Here is an 18913-nt window from a genome sequence, read left to right as displayed (position 1 = left end):
GGGGGTCCCCGGCCCGGCAATACCCCCCCCCGCTGTGTTTGGGACCGCTGTGGGGGGGCAGGAGGGAGCGGGGGCTGCCTGCACCCCGCAGCGACCCGGCGTCGGGGTCGTGGGTGGCTGCCAGCGGGACCCCCGTTACCTCTTGCCCTGCTGCAGGGGGTGGGGGGTGTCCACAGCGGTGCAGGGGGGGCAGGGGAAGGGCCTGGTTGGAACTGGGGGGGTCCCGTTGTCCCCGCTCCCCGCAGGCCTGCTGGTGCTGAAGGACCTGGGCATCCAGGTGGACCGTTACATCGCCTCCGAGGTGTGCGAGGACTCCATCACCGTGGGCATGGTGAGGCACCAGGGCAAGATCATGTACGTCGGGGACGTCCGAAATGTCACCCAGAAACACGTACGTCCCATCGGTGCCCCCCCAAAATTCCCCAAAGCGTCCCCACGATGGGACCGGTCCCGTGTCCCCTCGCTCATCCTGCCTGTATCCCCCCGCCACCGCGCGCTGGGCTTCGGGGAGCACGGCCGCCATCCGACCCCCCCCAGCCCCTACACGGGTGTCCCCCACCCGGCGCCGGCTCACGGGGGGGTTCTCTCCCTCTTGCAGATACAAGAGTGGGGCCCCTTCGACCTGGTGATCGGGGGGAGCCCCTGCAACGACCTCTCCATCGTCAACCCGGCCAGGAAAGGGCTCTATGGTGGGTGTCTCCGCGCTGGGCTGGGGCGGGCCACTGCTGAGGGGGGAAAAAAAAAACAAAAAAACAACAAAAGAAAACTTCCCTCTCCTTTCTCCCTCCCAGAGGGCACCGGGAGACTCTTCTTCGAGTTCTACCGCCTGCTCCACGAAGCCCGGCCCAAGGAGGGCGACGACCGGCCCTTCTTCTGGCTCTTCGAGAACGTGGTGGCCATGGGGGTGAGCGACAAGAGGGACATCTCGCGCTTCCTGGAGGTGAGTGCCGGGGGGGAGGGGGGGTCGCCGGCTTTGGGGGACCCCCAGGCTCTTCGCTGAGCCCCGCTGACTTCTCTCCCCTTGTCCCAGTCCAACCCCGTCATGATCGATGCCAAAGAAGTGTCAGCGGCGCACAGGGCACGGTACTTCTGGGGGAACCTTCCCGGGATGAACAGGTTGGTGAGAGCACCCCGGGACTCCCCGGGGCCGGGACGTGGCTCTGGGGGGGTCTCCTGACCCCCCTGAGTGCTGGTAAGAGCTGGGGGGTGGCTCAGGACGTGGCACTGGGTGACAGCACATCCCAGAATCCCAGAGCCGTGGCCCCCAGAGAGGAGGCCGGGCCTGTCCTTGTGCCCTCGTGCTGCTGGGGGCGGCGTGGAGCTGCCCCCTGTGCCCCCCCCGCGGTGTCCCGTGGCCGTGGTGGCCACGAGCCAGCTCCCCCAGGGATCAGCCAGCTGCAAATCCCCCCCAAAACAGCCTCGGCCCACCCAGCGCCCCCCACAAACACCAGCGTGAGGACCCCCCCACCCCATTTTTCCTCTTTCCACCCCCCCAGGCCGCTCGCGTCCACGGTCAACGATAAGCTGGAGCTGCAGGAGTGCCTGGAGCACGGCAGGATAGCGAAGGTCAGCGCGGGGAGCGGCGAGACGGGGGGGTCCCGGCCCCCGCGGGCTGCAGGGGAAGGGTCCCGTGAGGGTGGGGGCGGGACGCGGGGGCCGGCAGCTCCATCCCAGCAGCACCAGCACCCCAGGATGGGAGATGGGAGCCCCGCTGCGTGCCGGGGGGGCTCCGGGGTGGCCTTTCCCCCCCCCAGTCCCCAGCGTGACGCGCCCTGTGCCTCTTGCAGTTCAGCAAAGTGCGAACTATCACCACTCGCTCCAACTCCATCAAGCAGGGCAAGGACCAGCATTTCCCCGTCTTCATGAACGAGAAGGAAGACATCCTGTGGTGCACGGAGATGGAGAGGTACCGGGCCGGGGGGGGCACCGGCGGCGCCGCGCGGCCCGGGGGAAACCCGGGGGGTGCGTGTGTGTGCGCGTGTCCCCAACCCTGTCCCCGTGTCCCCGCAGGGTCTTCGGCTTCCCGGTGCATTACACGGACGTGTCCAACATGAGCCGCCTGGCCCGGCAGAGACTGCTCGGCAGATCCTGGAGCGTGCCGGTGATCCGCCACCTCTTTGCTCCCCTGAAGGAATATTTCGCCTGCGTTTAAAGAGAGACGGACAGGAACTGGTGACACGGAGCGAGTCAGAAAAGAAAAACAAAACAAAACAAAACCCATCCACGCCAAGAGAAGTGAAAAACACGGGATAAGAGAAGAGTCAGCACCCAGAAGAGAGACGGGATTTCGCAGCCCGACGGGAACCCAGCACACGCGTCTCCCCGAGCGAAAGGGTTCGGTGTCCTCTCCTGAATTTCCAATGTTCAGCTTTTAGCCTATTTAAAAAAAAAGAAAAAACAACAAAAAAACAAAGCAAAAACCAGAAAAAAAAAAACCACCAACGAAAACGACAAAAAAAAACCAACAACCACAAAACAAAAGTGAAACGAAAAAAAAGAAAAAAAGAAAAAAAACGACAAACAACAAAAAAAACCAAAACTTTTCTTTTCTTTTTTTTTTTTTTTTTTTTTTTTTTGGGTAACCTTTTTAATTTTCCGCTCTTTTCTGGCTGGGTTTTTCTGTTGGTTTGGTTTCCGCTTCTCGGAGCAGCGGGCGAGAGGAGACGAGACGCCGTCGCCAGGCTCCGCTCTCGGAGGAGGGGAAACGGCAGCGGGAAACCCCCCAGCCCCGGGAGAGGGGCGGAGGCGAAGGGGACCCGGTCGCTCCGTCGGAACGCGCCGCAGCGCGGCGGGCGCTGAGCTCGCGGGGCCCCCCCGGCCGCCGCCCCGGCGAGCTCCGGGGCCGGGGCAGCGCGAGGCGCTCGGCCGGCTCCCAACGCCCAGCGACTGAGCCTCACTCTTTTCCACCAGCACCGTTCACTGGTGATATGGAGCCAACCCAAGTGGCAGGGAAGCCGAGAACACACACACCACAACACACACCTTTTCTACAGTATTTTGGGTGCCTACCACACAGGAAACCTTGAAGAAAGCAAATTCTAGAAGCCGCTGTTACCTCTTGTTTACAGTTTATATATATATGATAGATATGAGATATAGATATATATATATATAAAAGGTACTGTTACTACTGTACAACCTGACTTCATAATGGTGCTTTTAAACAGCGGGGTGAGTCGAGACATCAGCTTCCATGTTGCCTTACGTGCCGGGCCTTTCCGAGCGAGCGGCGCGGGACGGGGCCGGGGCGGCGGCCGGGCGGGAAGCGTCTCCATCCCGAGTCATGCAATAACCTTTTTCTGTCCTAAAAGGAAGCGCCTCCCTCGGCGGTGGCGGCGGGGCCCTGCCCGCGCCCTGCCCGCGCCCTGCCCGCCACGCGCACACAAAAAAAACAAAAACAAAACGTACTGGTGCTCTTCTGCGTACGTGGCGTCCCCGGACGGGCCGGTGCTGGTCGTGTCCCCGAGCGGCGGGGTGCTGCTGCCCGCGGGCGCTGCCTGGCCGGGGTGTGAATCGGGGGCTCTTTGGCGGTGGCCGTGCCGGCAGGGCCGCGGGCAGGGCGCGGGCAGGGGAAGGCAGACGGAGAAGCGGGCGCGGGACGGAGCGGTGCCGGAGCGTGGCTGGGGCGCTGCCGGCGCGCGGGACGGGGACGGCTGCGGGTCCCCGGACCCTGGTGCTACATCCAGGCTGCTCGGCGGGAGGGGCGATGCCCCGGGGAGCCGGCGTGGGACCCCGGCGCTCGCCCGCGGCGTCACCTTGCATTGCCGGGCAGGTCGGGGCATCGCTCTTCCGCCCGAGCGTGGTTTCGGAGCGACGCGTGTCCCGTCGGTGGCCCCGTCCCCGTTTTTCCCCCCCCCCCCTCTTTTTTTCCGGGGTGCTGGGTGCCCGTGAGGTGCGCGGTGGATGTGGGGGTGGCCCCGGTCGCAGCGGGCCGGGAGCTGTGATGGTGTTGGCACGGAGGGGAGCCGTGGTGCGTGCAGGCAGGGTGCAGGCAGGACGCGGGCGGGTGCTGGCATTGCTGTGGATGGTGCTACTTGTCTGGCAGCTGCGGGTGGCCGGGGGGTCCGGCTCGGTGTGGGGGCATCACCCCACATCCCCGGTGCCCGCTGGGGTGGCTGGATCCTGTGCCCGGTGCTGGAGCCGAGGGGCTCCGGCGCGGGCAGGGACTGGTGCTACGGCGCGGGGGAGGCTCCCGGAGGGTCTCCGGCCCGTCGCCGTCTCTTCTCTTAACTGTGAAAGGTGCTGGGGGGGCCGCGGGCGGGCGGGGGCCACGGGCGCTCGCTGCGGGGTGCTGGCTAATTGGCAGCGAGTTGCGCCGGCGGCCCCGGGGTGCTGGGAGAGGTGCTGGGACCGACGGCGGCGGTGGGGAGCAGGCGGGGGGACCCCCCTCACCTCCCCACCCCGCCTGGTGCTACCGGGGGGGGCAGTTTGGAGACCCCCGGCCGGCGGCGGGGCGGCCGCGGTGGGGGGCACCGCGGGGCCCCGCTTTGCCGGGTGGTAAAGGAGGCGAGGCGGGACGCGGGGTCCCCCCGCTGGCCCCGTGTCCGAGCCGTGGCTCTGGGCTCCGGCTCGGTCCCGGGGCCGCATCCTGCGCTGCCTGGCAGCGCCGGGGGCGAATCTTGTCACCGGGCCGCTGCGGCAGCGCCGGGTCGGCTCTCGCGGGGCCTCGCAGCACCGTTGGCAAGTCCTGCGCGGCTCCGCGACGCCGGCTGCGGGTCCTGCGCGGCCCCAAGGCCACGGGTGCTAGTGCTGCCCAGTCTCGCAGCGCCAGTTGCGGGTCCCGCACGGCCCTGCGGCACTGGGTGCTAGTGCTGCGCCATCCTGCAGCACCGTTTGCAAGTCCTGCATGGCTCTGCAGCACAGTCTGCAGGTTCCTGCGTGGCCTTGCAGCGCCAGGTGCTAGTGCTGCGCCATCCTGCGGCACCAGTTGCAAGTCCTGCGTGGCCTTGCAGAACCAGCTGCGGGTCCTGCTTGGCCTCGCAGCGCCGGGTGCTAGTGCTGCGCCATCCTGCAGCACCGTTTGCAAGTCCTGCGTGGCCTTGCAGTACCGGCTGCGGGTCCCGCGTGGCCCTGCGGCGCCGGGTGCCAGTGCTGCGCCCCCTTGCAGCGCCGGCTGCGGGCCTGGCGTGGCCCTGCGGCACCGCGTGCCCGTGCTGCGTGGCCCCGCGGTTCCCCGCGTGAATCCCGAGCGGCCCCGCGGCGCCGGTTGGGAGCCCGGCAGGGCCTTGCAGCAGGGTTTGGGGGTCCCGGGGGGCTCCGGCGCGCCGCGCAGGCACAGTGTTTCCCCGGGACCCTCTGGGCCTGGACGTTGGTGGGTGCCAGCCCGGTGCGGGGTTGGCACGTCCCGGTGTGGCGTTGGCACGTCGCGGGCGGCTCCGACACCTGCGGCGGGCGCCCACAGCTGGGACGCCCGTCCCGGTGCCGGAGCCGGTGCCGGCGGGAAGCAGGTTCCCGTCGTGGCACAACTGGAAAGGTGCCGGGGTCGGCTCGGTGGTGCCGGGGGCACGTCGGTGGTGCCGGGGGCACGTCGGCATCTCCGCCGGCGGTGGTGGGGACCGTGGGGACGCCTGGGGAAAGAGTTCAGTTTTTAACGTACCCGACTCACATCTTTTTTTAAAACAAACAGACAAATTTTGTTGCACAGCCCTAGATGAAACGGTGAAAAGAGAGAAAAAAGGAAAAAAAAAAAAAAAAAAAAAAGCCTAAATTCCTTAAGATCCGCCGAGGGAGTAGGTGACAAACACGGTGCTAAAACATTTTATTAAAAATATATATTGTTAAATTAAGTCTGCTGTCTGGACAATGACTGTTTGTTTTGTTTTCTTGTAGTGGAGTTTCAAAGAGCACTATTATTTTACTCTTATATATTATTATTAAAAAAAAAAAACAAAAAACAAAAAAGGCATTTTAACTTTGTACTTGAAAACTAAACAAGAGATTTCATGTGTTTTAGCCTAGACATTGAAGTAGCTGACGCTTAACTATTTGTGGGGAATCATGTACTCATCCCGAGGAATAAACGCGTAGATTCGGTACCTCCTCTCCTTGATTTGGCTCAGCCCCCGCCCGACGCCGCATCCCCGGCGGTGCCGCCGCCGCGGCCCAGCGTCCCCAGCTGCTCTTTTCCCCCAACCCCACCCCGGTTTATTTTCTACTTTTTTTTTCTCTCTCTCTCTCTCTCAATCTCGGTTCGTTCCTTTTGTTTTTTGTCGGTTTGTTTTTTTAGGGTCGCTTCTCTATTTATTGCCGCTGAATACTGTGCATTTCACCGTATGGTTCTGGCCCGCGGGGCTTGCCCGGCACTCTGTTGTATCTGTGTAAGTATTGCTCGTGACATAGCTGTTCTGAACTAATTAAAGGTCAATGCGTGCAGCAGATGTAGAAAGTCTGTCCGTTCCGCTTCCATCCCATCCTCCTTTTTTTTTTTTTTCCCTTTTTTTTTTTTTTTTCTTTTCTCCTTTGGTGCCCAGAAGAGTATAATACAGACAAGCTCCTTTCTAATGTACTTGTGCTGGAGAACACTTGAATAAATGTACTGTTTTTGTGCAAAAAAAAAAAAAAAAAAAAAAAAAAGAAAAAAAGAGGAAAAAAAAAAGAGAAAAAAAAAAAATCTCTGCGGTCCTGTGGTCTCTGTTCTCGCGGCTGCACGGGCAGGGGGGGGGCTGCGAGGGTCCCAGTGGGATTCCAATGGGTGATGGGGTCCCAGTTATGGGTGGCGGGCTCCCGGTATGGATGTGGGGTCCCAGTGGGTTCCCAGCACCAGCGGTGGTGTCCCAGTGGGCTCCCAGTGGGTGATGGGATCCCAGTGGGTGGTGGGGTCCCAGTATGGGTGGTGGGGTACCACGGGGTGATGGGATCCCAGCATGGATGATGGGATCCCAGTGGGTTCCCAGCACAAGTGGCGGTGTCCCAGTGGGTGATGGGATCCCAGTATGGATGATGGGATCCCAGTGGGTGGTGGGATCCCCAGTGGGTGATGAGGTCCCAATGGGTGGGGGGGGTCCCAGCACAGGTAGAGGGATCCCAGTATGGATGGTGGGGTCCTAGCGCTGGTGGCAGTGTCCCAGTGGGCTCCCAGTGGGTGATGGGATCCCAGTATGGATGGTGGGGTCCCAGTTATGGGTGGTGGGGTCCCAGTGCGTGGCAGGGTCCCAGCAGACGATGGGGTCCCAGTGGGGTCCCCGTGGGGTCCCAGCAGGGTGTGGGGGGCCATGGACTGAGCCCAGCTCCCCGGGCTCGGCACTGGGGGGCCCCTCCCTGTGCCGCCCCGGGTGTGGGGGTGCAGACCCCCCAGCAGAGTGGGACCCCGTGAACTGGGGGGGGGGGATCAGGAAACTGCCCTGGATTTCCCCCGAGCAGCACCGGGGGGTGCCGAGAGTCCTGGGGACCCCCCAGGGCTGTGCTGGGGCACTACTGGATGTTACTGGGAGCTGCTGGGCTGTGTTGGGCACCACTGGGTGTTACTGGCCATTACTACTGGGCTGGGCTGGGGCTCTGCTGGGCATTACTGGGTGGTACTGGGCACCACTGGGCTGTGCTGGGCACTGCTCGGCTCTACTGGGGCACTGCTGGGTGTTACTGGCCATTACTGGCTGCTACTGGGCTGGGCACTGCTGGGTGATACTGGGCACCTCTGGGCTGTACTGGGCACTGCTGGGTGGTACTGGCCATTACTGGCTGCTACTGTACTGGGCACCGCTGGGTGATACTGGGCACTGCTGGGCTGTACTGGGCGCTGCTGGGAGGGGTTTATGGCCTGTCATGGGGGGCCATGGGGGAGCGATGGGGGGGGGCCATCGGGTGTCGGACAGCGGGGGGGCGGGGCCTGGGGAGGTCACGGGGCGGGGGGCGGGGTTACTCGGGGCCGCCCCCGCGCGCCTTTGTGCCGGCTCCCGTCACCACGGCAACGGCGCGGGCAGGTGGCTGCTGGTGGGCGGGGCCCCGGGGGAAGGCCACGCCCACTCCGCCCGTCACTCAGGCTGCGCGCAGCCCACCCTGCTGGCGGGGTGGATCAGACCCCGCCCCCAGATGTAAAGGCGGGCGGCGATTGGCCGAGGCGGCGGTCGGGCCCCGCCCCCGCCGCGCAGGTTCGGGTGAGAGGCGAGCGCGGCGGCGGAGCGCGGCGGGCGCAGCCGGAGCGGGAGCGCGGCGGAGCGGGAGGTGCCGGCGGCGCCGGGCCGGGCTGTTCCCGCACCGGCGGGACCTGACTTGTCGCGGCCGTATCGCGACGGGTGGGACAATCGCGACAGGTGCGTGTATCGCGACTAGGCGGGAGTGTCGCGATAGGCGGGGAGCGCGGGCAGCGCCGCCCCACCCCGCCCGGGCCCGGGTCGCCTCGCGGGGCGGAAAGGTCGCGCGCGTGTGTCAGCCCCCTCCCCGCGGGTCACCTGTCGCGACAGGGCGGTGGGTGTCGCGACAGGGCGAGGGGCTCTCCTCGGCGGGGTGTGGCGACGGGGCCCGCCCCGCCCCAAAGGGACCCCGGTGCTTTCCTCGGCGCCGTGTCGCGACCGGGTGCGGAGCAGCAGGTGCGCGGGGCGCGGCGGACCGGGGCGCGCGGGGGGGTCCCGCCGGGCCCGGCCCATTGTTCCGCGGGGGCTCCCGGGCGGCCCCGCCCCGGCTCGGAGCATCCTTTGTGCTGGGCGGCACCGGGCTTTGTCTGCGGGGCCGCCCCGGGGCTGGGGGGGCCGGGACCCAGCCGCGACCCCCCCCCTCATCACCCCCCCCCGGGCGCCGGGGTCCCACTGCAGCATCACCGCGGCCGCCCCCCGCCCCGGGGCCCCGGCTGTCTGCCCGGGGCACGCACCCCCCCTCCCCGCAAACAGCACCGGGGGGACCCCCCGAGGGCTGGCAGGACCCCCGGGCTCGGTGCCCGCCCCCCGTAACGGGGCTGGGGGTCCCCGTAACGGCCGCCCGACACCCCGCCGCTGTCACACCTTGCTCGGGCGTGGCCGGGCCGTGGCCGTGGCGTGTGTCGCGGCCGTGGCCACGCCAAGGTGCCCGCGGGCAACCGGCACCGGCCGCTCGCACGCCGGCGGCATCCCGGGCTTGGCGGCACGGCCGGCCCGTCCTACCGGAGCATCCCCGGCCCCTCGCCGGTGGATCGCGGTCCCCCCGGGTCTCCCCGTCCTCCCCGGGGCGGTGGCTCGGTCACGCCCGGGGGGGTGGTCAGCGGGACCCCGCCGCGGGGGTGGGTGGCCCGGGCCCCTCCGGCAGCACCGGGGCGAGTCGCCGGCGCGCGGCCTGGCCGGGTCCGCACCGGGGAAGCGGCTGGGCTGGGGGGGGGGGGATGCGGCGGTTGTGACCCCCGAAAGGCACCTCCGGGGTAGGGGGGGGTGATGCCCATCCCGCTGCCGCGGTTCGGTGTCACCGGCGGGGCCGATCCTGCCCGGGAGGGGACGGTCACCGAGCGCAGCCCTTGACAAAGGAGGGTCCCGGCTGGGAGAGGGGGGGTAAGGTGGGCGCTGGGGGGGGGGGGGTGCCAGGCAGGGGGGGTGCGGGGGGGGCTCCCCGGCACAGACAACAGCGGGGGGCGGCGGAGGGCCCGCGGCAGGCCGGGCGCGGGAGCAGCACAATGCGGCTCTGTGTGCCGCTGCCGCATCGCCACCGGCCCGGCACAAAGGCCAGGCCCGGCGGCCACCCCGCGCCCCAACAGGTGCCCCCCGCTCCCCCCCCTCCCCTCCTGAGGCAGCCCCCGCCGGGGCCGGGGTCCCTTTGTCCCGCCGGGGTCGCAGCTGTCCCCAGGCCCGCGCCAGCCCCCGCGCCTCGAGGCCGGCGGAGCAGCCGGCGAGCGCTGGGGGGGCCGCCAGCCCCCCGAGATGGCCGCGCTGCTTTGTGCGCCGGGAAGCGTCGCGGCGGCCCCCCCTCCCGCCTCGGCCAAGCGGCCGCCAGCGCCCAAGGACGGCCGAGCCGGGGGGGGCCTGCGGTGCGGCGGGGGGTGTGCGGCGGGGGGTCCCCGAGGATGCCAGCGGCCCCCCCATCCCCGCCCCGGCGCTGACGCTGCATTTCGGCCCTGCCCGGGGAACCTGTTGTCTGGCAGAGAGCTCCTGCCTGCCGCTTGCCCGCTCGCCCGTTGGGCCACCGCGCCGCAGCGGCTCGCCGGGCGCCGGCAAGAGCCGGGGTACGGCCAGGGCAGGCCGCGGGGTGCGGGAGCGCGGTGATGGCGGCCTGGGCGGCTCCGCGGCGGGTGGCCGAGGCCACGGACGGCGCCTTGAGCTGCCGGCCCTCGCCTGTGCCTCGTGGCCGGGCTCGCCATCACCCGTGTCCCCGAGCGACGCTCCGGCCCCGCGGCCAGCGCCTCCCCGCCGCCGTCACCCCCTCCCTGCGCGCCCACGGCAGCCCCCCCGCTCTTGCCGGCACGGGCCTCCTCCCGCTGCCGCGCTCCAGATCCGTCCGTCACAGCAACCCCGTTTCCATCCCGGGGTGCCGCCGGCGCTTCCCGCCGGTACCCCCGTTCCTGTGCCGCCCCAGGGGGTGGGGGGGTGTCAGCGGGCACCACCGCGTCTCGGGGGGGTCCCTCACCCCACCGCGGTCAGTCTCTGCCCCATCTTGCCCGGCGCAGGGGCTCCCTGCGGGCTGCCCCCCCTTATCCCTGGGTCCGGGTGCCCCCAGCGTGGTCCTTGCGCGGGGGGGCAGGGGGTGCCGGCTGTGCCTGCGGGAGGTCGCTCCCCTCTGACACCCCTCTTTCTCCGCCGTCCCTCGGCAGCCGGCACGGCTCTGCGTGGCGGCGACATTCCCGGCAGGGCGAGGGCCACCGTTCCCCGGAGCCTTCCCCGCGGCGGGGGGGCTGCCTGCGGGACCCCCCGGCTGGTGCTCGCTGCGGTCCTGTGCCAGCGGGACGAGGCACCGGCTGGCACCGGGCTTGCCCGCGGCAGAGCAGCCGCTGCCATCGCGGAGCCCCGGGGCAGAATCCGGCCCAGGGGTCCCGGAGCCCCCCAGCGCAGCGGGGGCCCCGCGGTGGGCACGGCCGCTCGTGCCCGCAGCGCCGGGATCGCTCGGCCGCTGGCAGGGCCCAGCCCCGCGCCGCCGGCCACCGCGGCTCCCCGCCAGGGCCAGCGCCCGGGGAAGCCATTTGCTGCCGAGCCGGCGTTTCGCTGGGAATCACCGGGACGCGCTCAGGATCGTCCCCGGTCCGCGGGGAGCGGCGGCAGGGCTGGGGGGGGACACCAGGCCAGGCCCCCACCGCGACGGACGGCGTGTGCCGGGCCTGGGAACACCAGCACCGGGTGGGCGCTGGGGTTCTGCACCCCCGGAGCCGCTCGGTGCCGGTCAGCCACGACCGGTGATACCGGGGGGTCCCAGCCCGTGGCGGGGGGGACATGCTGGGGTGCCCACGCCGCCGCCGCCGCGTGCTCGGACGGGTCGATGGCGTCCGACCTTCATCTACCCAAGGAATTATAGATCGTGTCTGGGGACGCCCTCGGTGCCGGGGGGGGCAGCGCGTGGGGCTGTCGGGGGTGGGGGTCCGTGGCCGTCTCCGGGCGCTGTGCCCGCATCCCCGGAGCAGAGGCCTGGGGGGGGGGAGGCCCCCTCCCACCTCTCCGCGGATTTCCCGGGATAATCCGGCGTTGCCACGGCCCGGGGTGGGGATGGCAGATGCGCAGCCGCGGGGCTCCCCCCGGCCCTGCCCGCCCGCCCCGAGGAGGGGGACGCACCCCCCATCCCCGGAGGGGGGCTGTGTGGGATGGGGGTAGCCGGTGGCCACCCCGGGGCTGACGCTTGCCCTCGCAGCACCATGCTGGCCAACGCGGCCACCATGCGGATCCTGATCAAGGGGGGGAAGGTGGTGAACGACGACTGCACGCTGGAGGCCGACGTCTACATCGAGAACGGCATCATCCAGCAAGTGGGCCGGGAGCTGATGATCCCCGGGGGGGCCAAGGTCATCGACGCCACCGGCAAGCTCGTCATCCCGGGCGGCATCGACACCAGCACCCACTTCCACCAGACCTTCATGAACGCCACTTGCGTGGATGACTTCTACCACGGCACCAAGGTACCCCCCGCCCCCGGCACCGCGCGTGTCCCCCCCCACCCCCGGCTGGGGACCCCTCGGTGCCGGGTGCCGCTGCCCGGGGGTGTCGAGGGGCCGGCGCGGGCTCGTCCCGGGCAGCGCCGGGGCCGGCTGCGCCCAGCACCCCGCACAGAGCAGCCATTGTGCCGGGCGGCGCTGGCCGTGCCTGGCCCCGGGCTGGGGGCTCGGCTCTGCCGCGGCGGCACAGCGAGGGCCACGGGGACGTGGCCCCGCGCCGGCCCACGGGGGCCAGTTGGTAAAGGAGCTTTGGGGGTGAGCCGGGGACACCGCCGCGCGCCCGTCCTGCCGCCCACTGTGCCGCCGCGGTGAGCCGGGGGGGGGGCTCTCGCTGCGGCCCCCCCGTGCTGCCGGGGCTGGGTTGGGCATCCCCATCCCGGATTGGGCCCTGCGCCGGGGGTGCAGCTCGGCTGGGCACCCCAAATCCAGGGGTCGGTGCTGGGGGGCGGCAGGACGGGGCTCTCTGCGCTCAGACGTGCCGCTGTGGATGAGGAGGGGGGATCAGGGTGCTGCGGGGGCACCCCAGGGGGATGCAGGGGGGCCCGCACCCCCCCCCCACCTTGAATGCCGTGGCCCTCCCAGCCCAGACACCCGGGGCTCAGCCCCGCCCGCAGCCGGGCAGGATTAGTGCCGCGCCGCGGGGTGGGCAGCACCCCCCTGCGCCCCCTCCCCGCACCGCCGCTGACCCCCTCACCCGCAGGCAGCCCTGGTAGGGGGGACGACGATGATCATCGGCCACGTCCTGCCCGACAAGGAGACGTCGCTGCTGGACGCCTACGAGAAGTGCCGCAGCCTGGCCGACCCCAAGGTCTGCTGCGACTACGCCCTGCACATGGGCATCACTTGGTGGGCGCCCAAGGTGAGCGGGGAGCGTTGTGGGGGGGCGAAAGAGGGGGGACACCCCATCCTACGGCGTGATGCTGGCCCAGCTCGGCACCCGGACCCCGTCCCACAGCCTCGCCGGGGCTGCCGGAGCAGGATCAGGCCTGGCTGGAGCAAAATCCGCAGCCCCAGCATCACCGCGGGGCACCCGCACAAAGGGGCGAAGGGTCGGTCCCTGCCCGTTCTGGGGGGGCGTGGGGGGCAGCTCACCCCCTCCCCACACACCCCCCATCTTATCGCAGGTGAAGTCGGAGATGGAGACGCTGGTGCGGGAGAAGGGGGTGAACTCCTTCCAGATGTTCATGACCTACAAGGACCTGTACATGCTGCGGGACAGCGAGCTCTACCAGGTCCTGCGGGCCTGCCGCGACATCGGCGCCATCGCCCGCGTCCACGCCGAGAACGGCGAGCTGGTGGCCGAGGTGAGCGCTGAGGGTGGCATCAGGGAGGTGCTTGGGTGCGTCCCCCGCGCCCAAACCTTGCTGTGTGACACCCCCAATTTTTTCCTCAGGGAGCCAAGGAAGCGCTGGACTTGGGCATCACGGGGCCGGAGGGCATTGAGATCAGCCGGCCCGAAGAGGTGGGTGATTGTCGGCTCCCCGCGATGGGGCTGGGGGTTGGCACCGTCCAGCCCCCGCCCGTGGCCGTGCCACGTGTCTCACCGCCCGCTCTCTCCGCAGCTGGAAGCCGAGGCCACGCACCGTGTCATCACTATTGCCAACAGGGTGAGTGGGGCTGAGCCGGGCTGGGAGCGGGCGCCACGGTTCCATGGGGGGGGTCCCCGCGCCCCTCCGGGGCGCGGGGACCCCCCCATGGAGCCGTGGCGCCCCCAGAGATGCTGGCACTGACCCCCACCCCGGTCCCTCCACAGACCCACTGCCCCGTTTACCTGGTGAACGTCTCCAGCATGTCAGCAGGGGACGTGGTCGCCGCCGCCAAGATGCAAGGTAAGGGCTGGGATGGACACGCAACGGCGTGACACGTGTGGACACGGACACACGCTGACGTGACACGTGTGACCAGAGGCACAGACATGGGGCACACGCGTTGGGCATGGGCACACACCGACGTGACCTGCAGGGACACGGACAGAGCTACAGAAGCGGGGGACACGCAGGGCGGGTGTGGACACGGGGAAGGTCATGGGCTTGCGGGGACACGGACAGGGCCGTGTCCCGTGCAGAGGCGTGTGGCACGGGAGATACGGGGCCGTGGACACGCAGAGACACGCGGGCAGGGCTGAAGGCAGGAGCACGCGTGTGGACGTGGGGCTGTGCCCTGGGACGTGTTTACACCTGGGCCCACGCGTGGCCACGGGGCTCGCGCCCGGGCACGGCTCCCCAGCCCCACGCGTGTGCCTCCTCCCCACGCGTGTGCCTCCTCCCCGGCAGGGAAGGTGGTGTACGCGGAGACGACCACGGCGCACGCCACGCTCACCGGGCTGCACTACTACCACCAGGACTGGTTCCACGCCGCCGCCTACGTCACCGTGCCGCCGCTGCGCCTCGACACCAACACCTCCGCCTACCTCATGAGCCTGCTCGCCAAGTGAGGCCCCCCCGGGCACCCCCAGGCACCCCGACAGCGCCCCGGGCACCCCCTCCTTGCCAGCCACGCTTGCGGGTGCTCTCCAGGCATCCCCGGGGTGCGGCAAGCCCAGGTGTCCTGCCCCAGGGTTGCTCCAGCTGGGCACCCCGGGCACCCCCTCCTTGGGCCAGCTCCCAGGCACCCCACGTCCCCGGCACCTCGGTTCTTGGACTTGGAGCTCTCTGGTGCCTCAATCCTTGGGCACCCTGTTCTCTGGGCACCCCCATTCCTGGGTGCTGAGATCTCTGGGCACCCCACTTCATGTGTGACCTGCTCCCCAGGACCCCCACTGCATGGGTGCCCCTTTCCCTGAGCACCCCACTGCATGGGTGTCTGCTCCCCAAGTGCTGAGCCCTCCCCGCACCCCTCTCCCTGGGTGCTGAGCTCCCCGGGCACCCCACAGTGTAGGTGCCCCCTTCCCTGAGTGCCCTGTTCCTGGGGTGCTGAGCTCCCTGGGCACCCCATTCCCTGGGAGCTAACGTCCTCCGTCACCCCACTGCATGGGTGCCCCACTCCCAGGGTGCTGAGCTCCCCGGGCACCCCACTCCCTAGTCACCTCGTTGTATGGGTGCCCCGCTCCCCAGGCACCCTGATCCCTGGGTGCTGAGCTCCTTCCCCGGGTGCTGAGCTCCCTGAGCACCCCACTCCCTGCCCCCCGGCCGTGGCCGTGCCGTGGCCAGCCCTGCCCCGTCCTCCCGCAGCGACACGCTGAACGTTGTGGCCTCGGACCACCGGCCCTTCAGCACGAAGCAGAAGGCCATGGGCAAGGAGGACTTCACCAAGATCCCGCACGGCGTCAGCGGGGTGCAGGACCGCATGAACATCATCTGGGAGCGCGGCGTGGTACGGGGCCCCCCCGCCCCTCCCCTGCCCGCGGGCACCCCCGGGACGGGGCTGGGGTGGGGCTGGATCCCCCCTTGGCTCCGGGGGGGGCTCGGTGGTGGCGGCGGTTGTGCCGAGCGGGTCCCCGGGGCGTGGGGGCGGGCGAGGTGCTTCCCAGTGCAACCCGGCGGGTCCCAGTTAGATCCACGGCCTGACACGCCCTCACCCCCCCGCTCTGGCGGCAGGTGGGGGGCAAGATGGACGAGAACCGCTTCGTGGCCGTGACCAGCTCCAACGCCGCCAAGATCCACAACCTCTACCCCCGCAAGGGCCGGATCATCCCCGGGGCCGACGCCGACGTCGTGGTCTGGGACCCCGAGGCCACCAAGTAGGTGCCGTTGGCGTTGGGGGGGGGAAACTGAGGCAGGGTGGGATCCCCGTGGCACCGGGCGCCCACTCACCGCCCCGTTTCCCCCCCCCCCAGGACCATCTCAGCCAGCACCCAGGTGCAGGGGGGGGACATCAACCTGTACGAGAACATGCGGTGCCACGGCGTGCCGCTGGTCACCATCAGCCGCGGGCGCGTGGTCTACGAGAACGGCGTCTTCATGTGCGCCGAGGGCACCGGCAAGTTCTGCCCCCTCCGCTCCTTCCCCGACTCCGTCTACAAGAAGCTGGTGCAGCGGGAGAAGGTACTGGGGGGGGGGGACAGGCTGGGGGGGCCGGGGGGGGCCGTGCGGCGGCGGCGGGCCGGGCTGGTGGCCGCGGGGTGGCCGGGGACGGTTTGTGCCACGGTCGGTGCCGCACCAGAGGGGGGGGACGGCGGCCGTGGGGGTTCCCCCCCCGTCCCAGGGCGGACAGGGGCGGACACCCCCCCCCCCAGCCTGTGCCGGCGGCGCAGGGGGTCGGGGTCGGTGACCCCCCGTGCTGCTGCGGCCGCCCCGACACGGTGGGGGCCCCCCCGCCGCCCCCCTCTGCCCTCGGGGGTCCCCAGGGCCATCCCGGTGTGACCCCCGCAGCCCCCAGGGCCGGGCCCCCCCCCCCGCGGCTTTCACCAGCCTCTGCCCGGCCAGGGGGGTGCGCCGGGGGGGCCGCACGTGGTGCCGATTCTGTGAGGGAAAGGGCCCGGCCGGGGGGGGGCCCGGTGCCACCCCGGGACCCGGTGGCCGGTGCCGGGCCCGGCCAGAGCCCGGGGGGGGGTCGCGGGGCAGGGTCCTGCGTCTGCGCCTCACCGCGGGGGGGTCGGCTTGGCACCGCCGAGGGGGGAGCGGGGGCGAGGGGCTGCGCTGCCAGGGTCACCCACTCCCCCCACGCCGGCACCGGGAGCCCCCCCAGGCCGTCCGGCGTCCCCTTCCGTGCCCCCCTTCCCCCCCACCGCCCCCCGCCCGCAGGCCGTGGCACCCCAAACCCTGCCCGCGCCGCGGGACGCCCCCCCCCGCTCCGTGCGCCCCCCAGCCCGGTGCTTGACCCTCTCTCGGCTTTTCTCTCCCGGCAGAGCTCCAGGCTGCGGGGCGTGGATCGCACCCCGTACCTGGGGGACGTGGCCGCCGTCGCCCACGCCGGGAAAAAAGAGCCGGGGACGCCCCTCGCCGACACCCCCACGCGCCCCGCCACGCGCCACGGGGGCATGAGGGACCTCCACGAGTCCAGCTTCAGCCTGTCCGGTAAGAGCGGGGCCGCGGCGAGGGGCACGGCACCCCCCGCCCCGGGGTTTCACCGGGAGCCCCGTACCCGGCGGCTCCCCGGCACCGGTGTCACCCCGGGGTGTCACCCCGCTGCTCCCGGGCAGGGGGGGCTGCGCCGCGCCGGTGCCCCCGCGGCAGAGTAGGGACCCGACCCCCTCCCCAGCCCCGTGGCTCCGTGCCGTGCCGGCACACACGTGGCGTTCGGTCCCGGTGGGACGGGGGGGCACCCCCGCGGCTCCGGGCACCCCCGGGTGAGGCTCCCGGGCGGCTCCTCGCTCCGGGGGGGGCGCAGGGACGTGGGTGCCCGCAGGGTGCCGGAGCCTGGGGGGGCGGGGGGCGAGCGTCGGTGCCAGCGATTCCCCTGGTGCTCCGGTGTTTACACCCAGTGCCCCAGTGTTTGCCCCAGTGCCCCAGCGCCCCAGCATTTACCCCAGCACACTGGGGTTTGCCCCTGGTGCTCTGGTGTTTACCCCAGCACACTGGGGTTTGCCCCTGGTGCTCCAGTGTTTGCCCCAGCACACTGGAGTTTGCCCCTGGTGCTCCGGTGTTTACACCCAGTGCTCCGGTCTTGGCCCAGGTGCTCCAGTGTTTACACACGGTGCTCTGGCGTTTGCCCCAGTGCTCCAAGGTTTGCCCCTGGCGTTTGCCCCAGTGCTCCAAGGTTTGCCCCTGGTGTTTGCCCTAGTGCTCCAGCATTTACCCCAGTGCACTGGAGTTTGCCCCTAGTGCTCTGGTGTTTACCCCAGCTCACTGGGGTTTGTCCCTGGTGCTCCGGTGTTTGCCCTAGTGCTCCAGCATTTACCCCAGTGCACTGGAGTTTGCCCCTGGTGCTCTGGTGTTTACACCCAGTGCTCCGGTGTTTACCCCAGTGCACTGGGGTTTGCCCCTGGTGCTCCGGTGTTTACTCCCGGTGCTCCGGCATTTGCCCCGGTGCTCTGCTGTTTGCTCTGGCGTTTACACCCGCTGCCCTGGTGTTTACCCCAGCGCTGGGACGTTTCGCCCCGGGCCTCTGGCGTTTGCCCCCGGCGTTTACCCCGGTGCTCCCACGTTGCCCCCCGGTGCTCCGGCGTCCCCCCCGGCGCGCGTGTCCCCGCCGGGGCAGGAGCGGGGCCGCGGGGCGGTTTTTGGGGCGCGGGGGGCGGCAGCGCGGCGTCCGACCCCGTCCGTCTGTCCGGCAGGCTCCCAGATCGATGACCACGTTCCCAAACGAGCCTCGGCCCGGATCCTCGCCCCCCCCGGCGGCCGGTCGAGCGGCATTTGGTAAAACCGGGGACCCGTCCCCGAGCGAGGAGCAGGCGCCGCCCCCCCGCGCCCCCCCGGGGCTCCCCTCGCCCCCCCGGGCCGCGGCAGCGGGGAGCCGGGCTGGGGGGGCGGCGCCGAGGGGAGGGGGGGCCCTGCCCCGGCCCTTTTCTGTTTGCACGTTGGGTTTGGATCCGTGAGTGTTTGAGGTGTTTGTGCAGCACGTGGAGTCCCCGGGTGGTTTGTGTCACTATAGCGATAGGGGAGCAGGGACCCCCCCACGACCCCCCCGCCCCGCGCGGGACGCCTGAGCCCCGCCACACGCGTGTGTGTGTGTGTGAGGTGTGCGCACGCGTGTGCCAGGCTGCGCGCGGTCTCGGGGAGGCGCTCGTAGCACACGTGTGCACACGCACGTGCATTCCTCCGGGCAAGGTGCCGGTAGGGTCGTCCTGGCACACGTGTGTGTGTGTGCGCACGTGTGTGTCAGGCCGTGCATGTGTGCCAGGGCATGCGTGGTGTCAGTGGGATGCTCAGCGCACATGTGTGCACACGCGTGTGCATCCTTCTGTGAGAGGGGCTGGCAGGCTCTTCCTGCCACGTGTGTCACACGTGCGTGTGTGTGTGCACATGTGTCCCGCCATGCACGGTCTCAGTGAGGTGCTCAGCGCAC

The 18913-nt window shown here is 69.9% G+C and overlaps 2 protein-coding genes across 4 annotated transcripts in view; both read left to right on the top strand.

Annotated features, from left to right (window-relative positions):
• The window catches only part of DNMT3A (DNA methyltransferase 3 alpha), a 38742-nt gene extending 32204 nt beyond the window's left edge, over positions 1-6538 (top strand). For all 3 annotated transcript variants that reach the window (XM_074895239.1, XM_074895237.1, XM_074895235.1), the window contains 7 exons: positions 246-391; positions 599-689; positions 792-940; positions 1031-1116; positions 1497-1566; positions 1788-1906; positions 2011-6538. In XM_074895239.1, the coding sequence (XP_074751340.1) occupies positions 246-391; positions 599-689; positions 792-940; positions 1031-1116; positions 1497-1566; positions 1788-1906; positions 2011-2152 (803 nt within the window). In that variant the 3' untranslated portion in view covers positions 2153-6538. The remainder of the gene's footprint in view (positions 1-245; positions 392-598; positions 690-791; positions 941-1030; positions 1117-1496; positions 1567-1787; positions 1907-2010) is intronic.
• Positions 6539-8077: 1539 nt separating this feature from the next.
• DPYSL5 (dihydropyrimidinase like 5) lies at positions 8078-18379 on the top strand. Its single transcript, XM_074895234.1, has 13 exons — positions 8078-8249; positions 11728-11992; positions 12729-12887; positions 13153-13332; positions 13422-13490; positions 13591-13635; positions 13782-13857; positions 14302-14458; positions 15199-15340; positions 15565-15707; positions 15804-16011; positions 16815-16983; positions 18183-18379. The coding sequence occupies exons 2-13, from the start codon at positions 11732-11734 to the stop codon at positions 18266-18268; spliced, it is 1695 nt and encodes a 564-aa protein (XP_074751335.1). The 5' UTR covers positions 8078-8249; positions 11728-11731; the 3' UTR covers positions 18269-18379.
• Positions 18380-18913: the final 534 nt, after the last annotated feature.

Source organism: Athene noctua, chromosome 1, assembly GCF_965140245.1.
Source record: "Athene noctua chromosome 1, bAthNoc1.hap1.1, whole genome shotgun sequence".
Taxonomy (NCBI): domain Eukaryota; kingdom Metazoa; phylum Chordata; class Aves; order Strigiformes; family Strigidae; genus Athene; species Athene noctua.
Note: the sequence above shows the minus strand (reverse complement) of the source record. Positions and strands in the feature narration are given on the sequence as shown.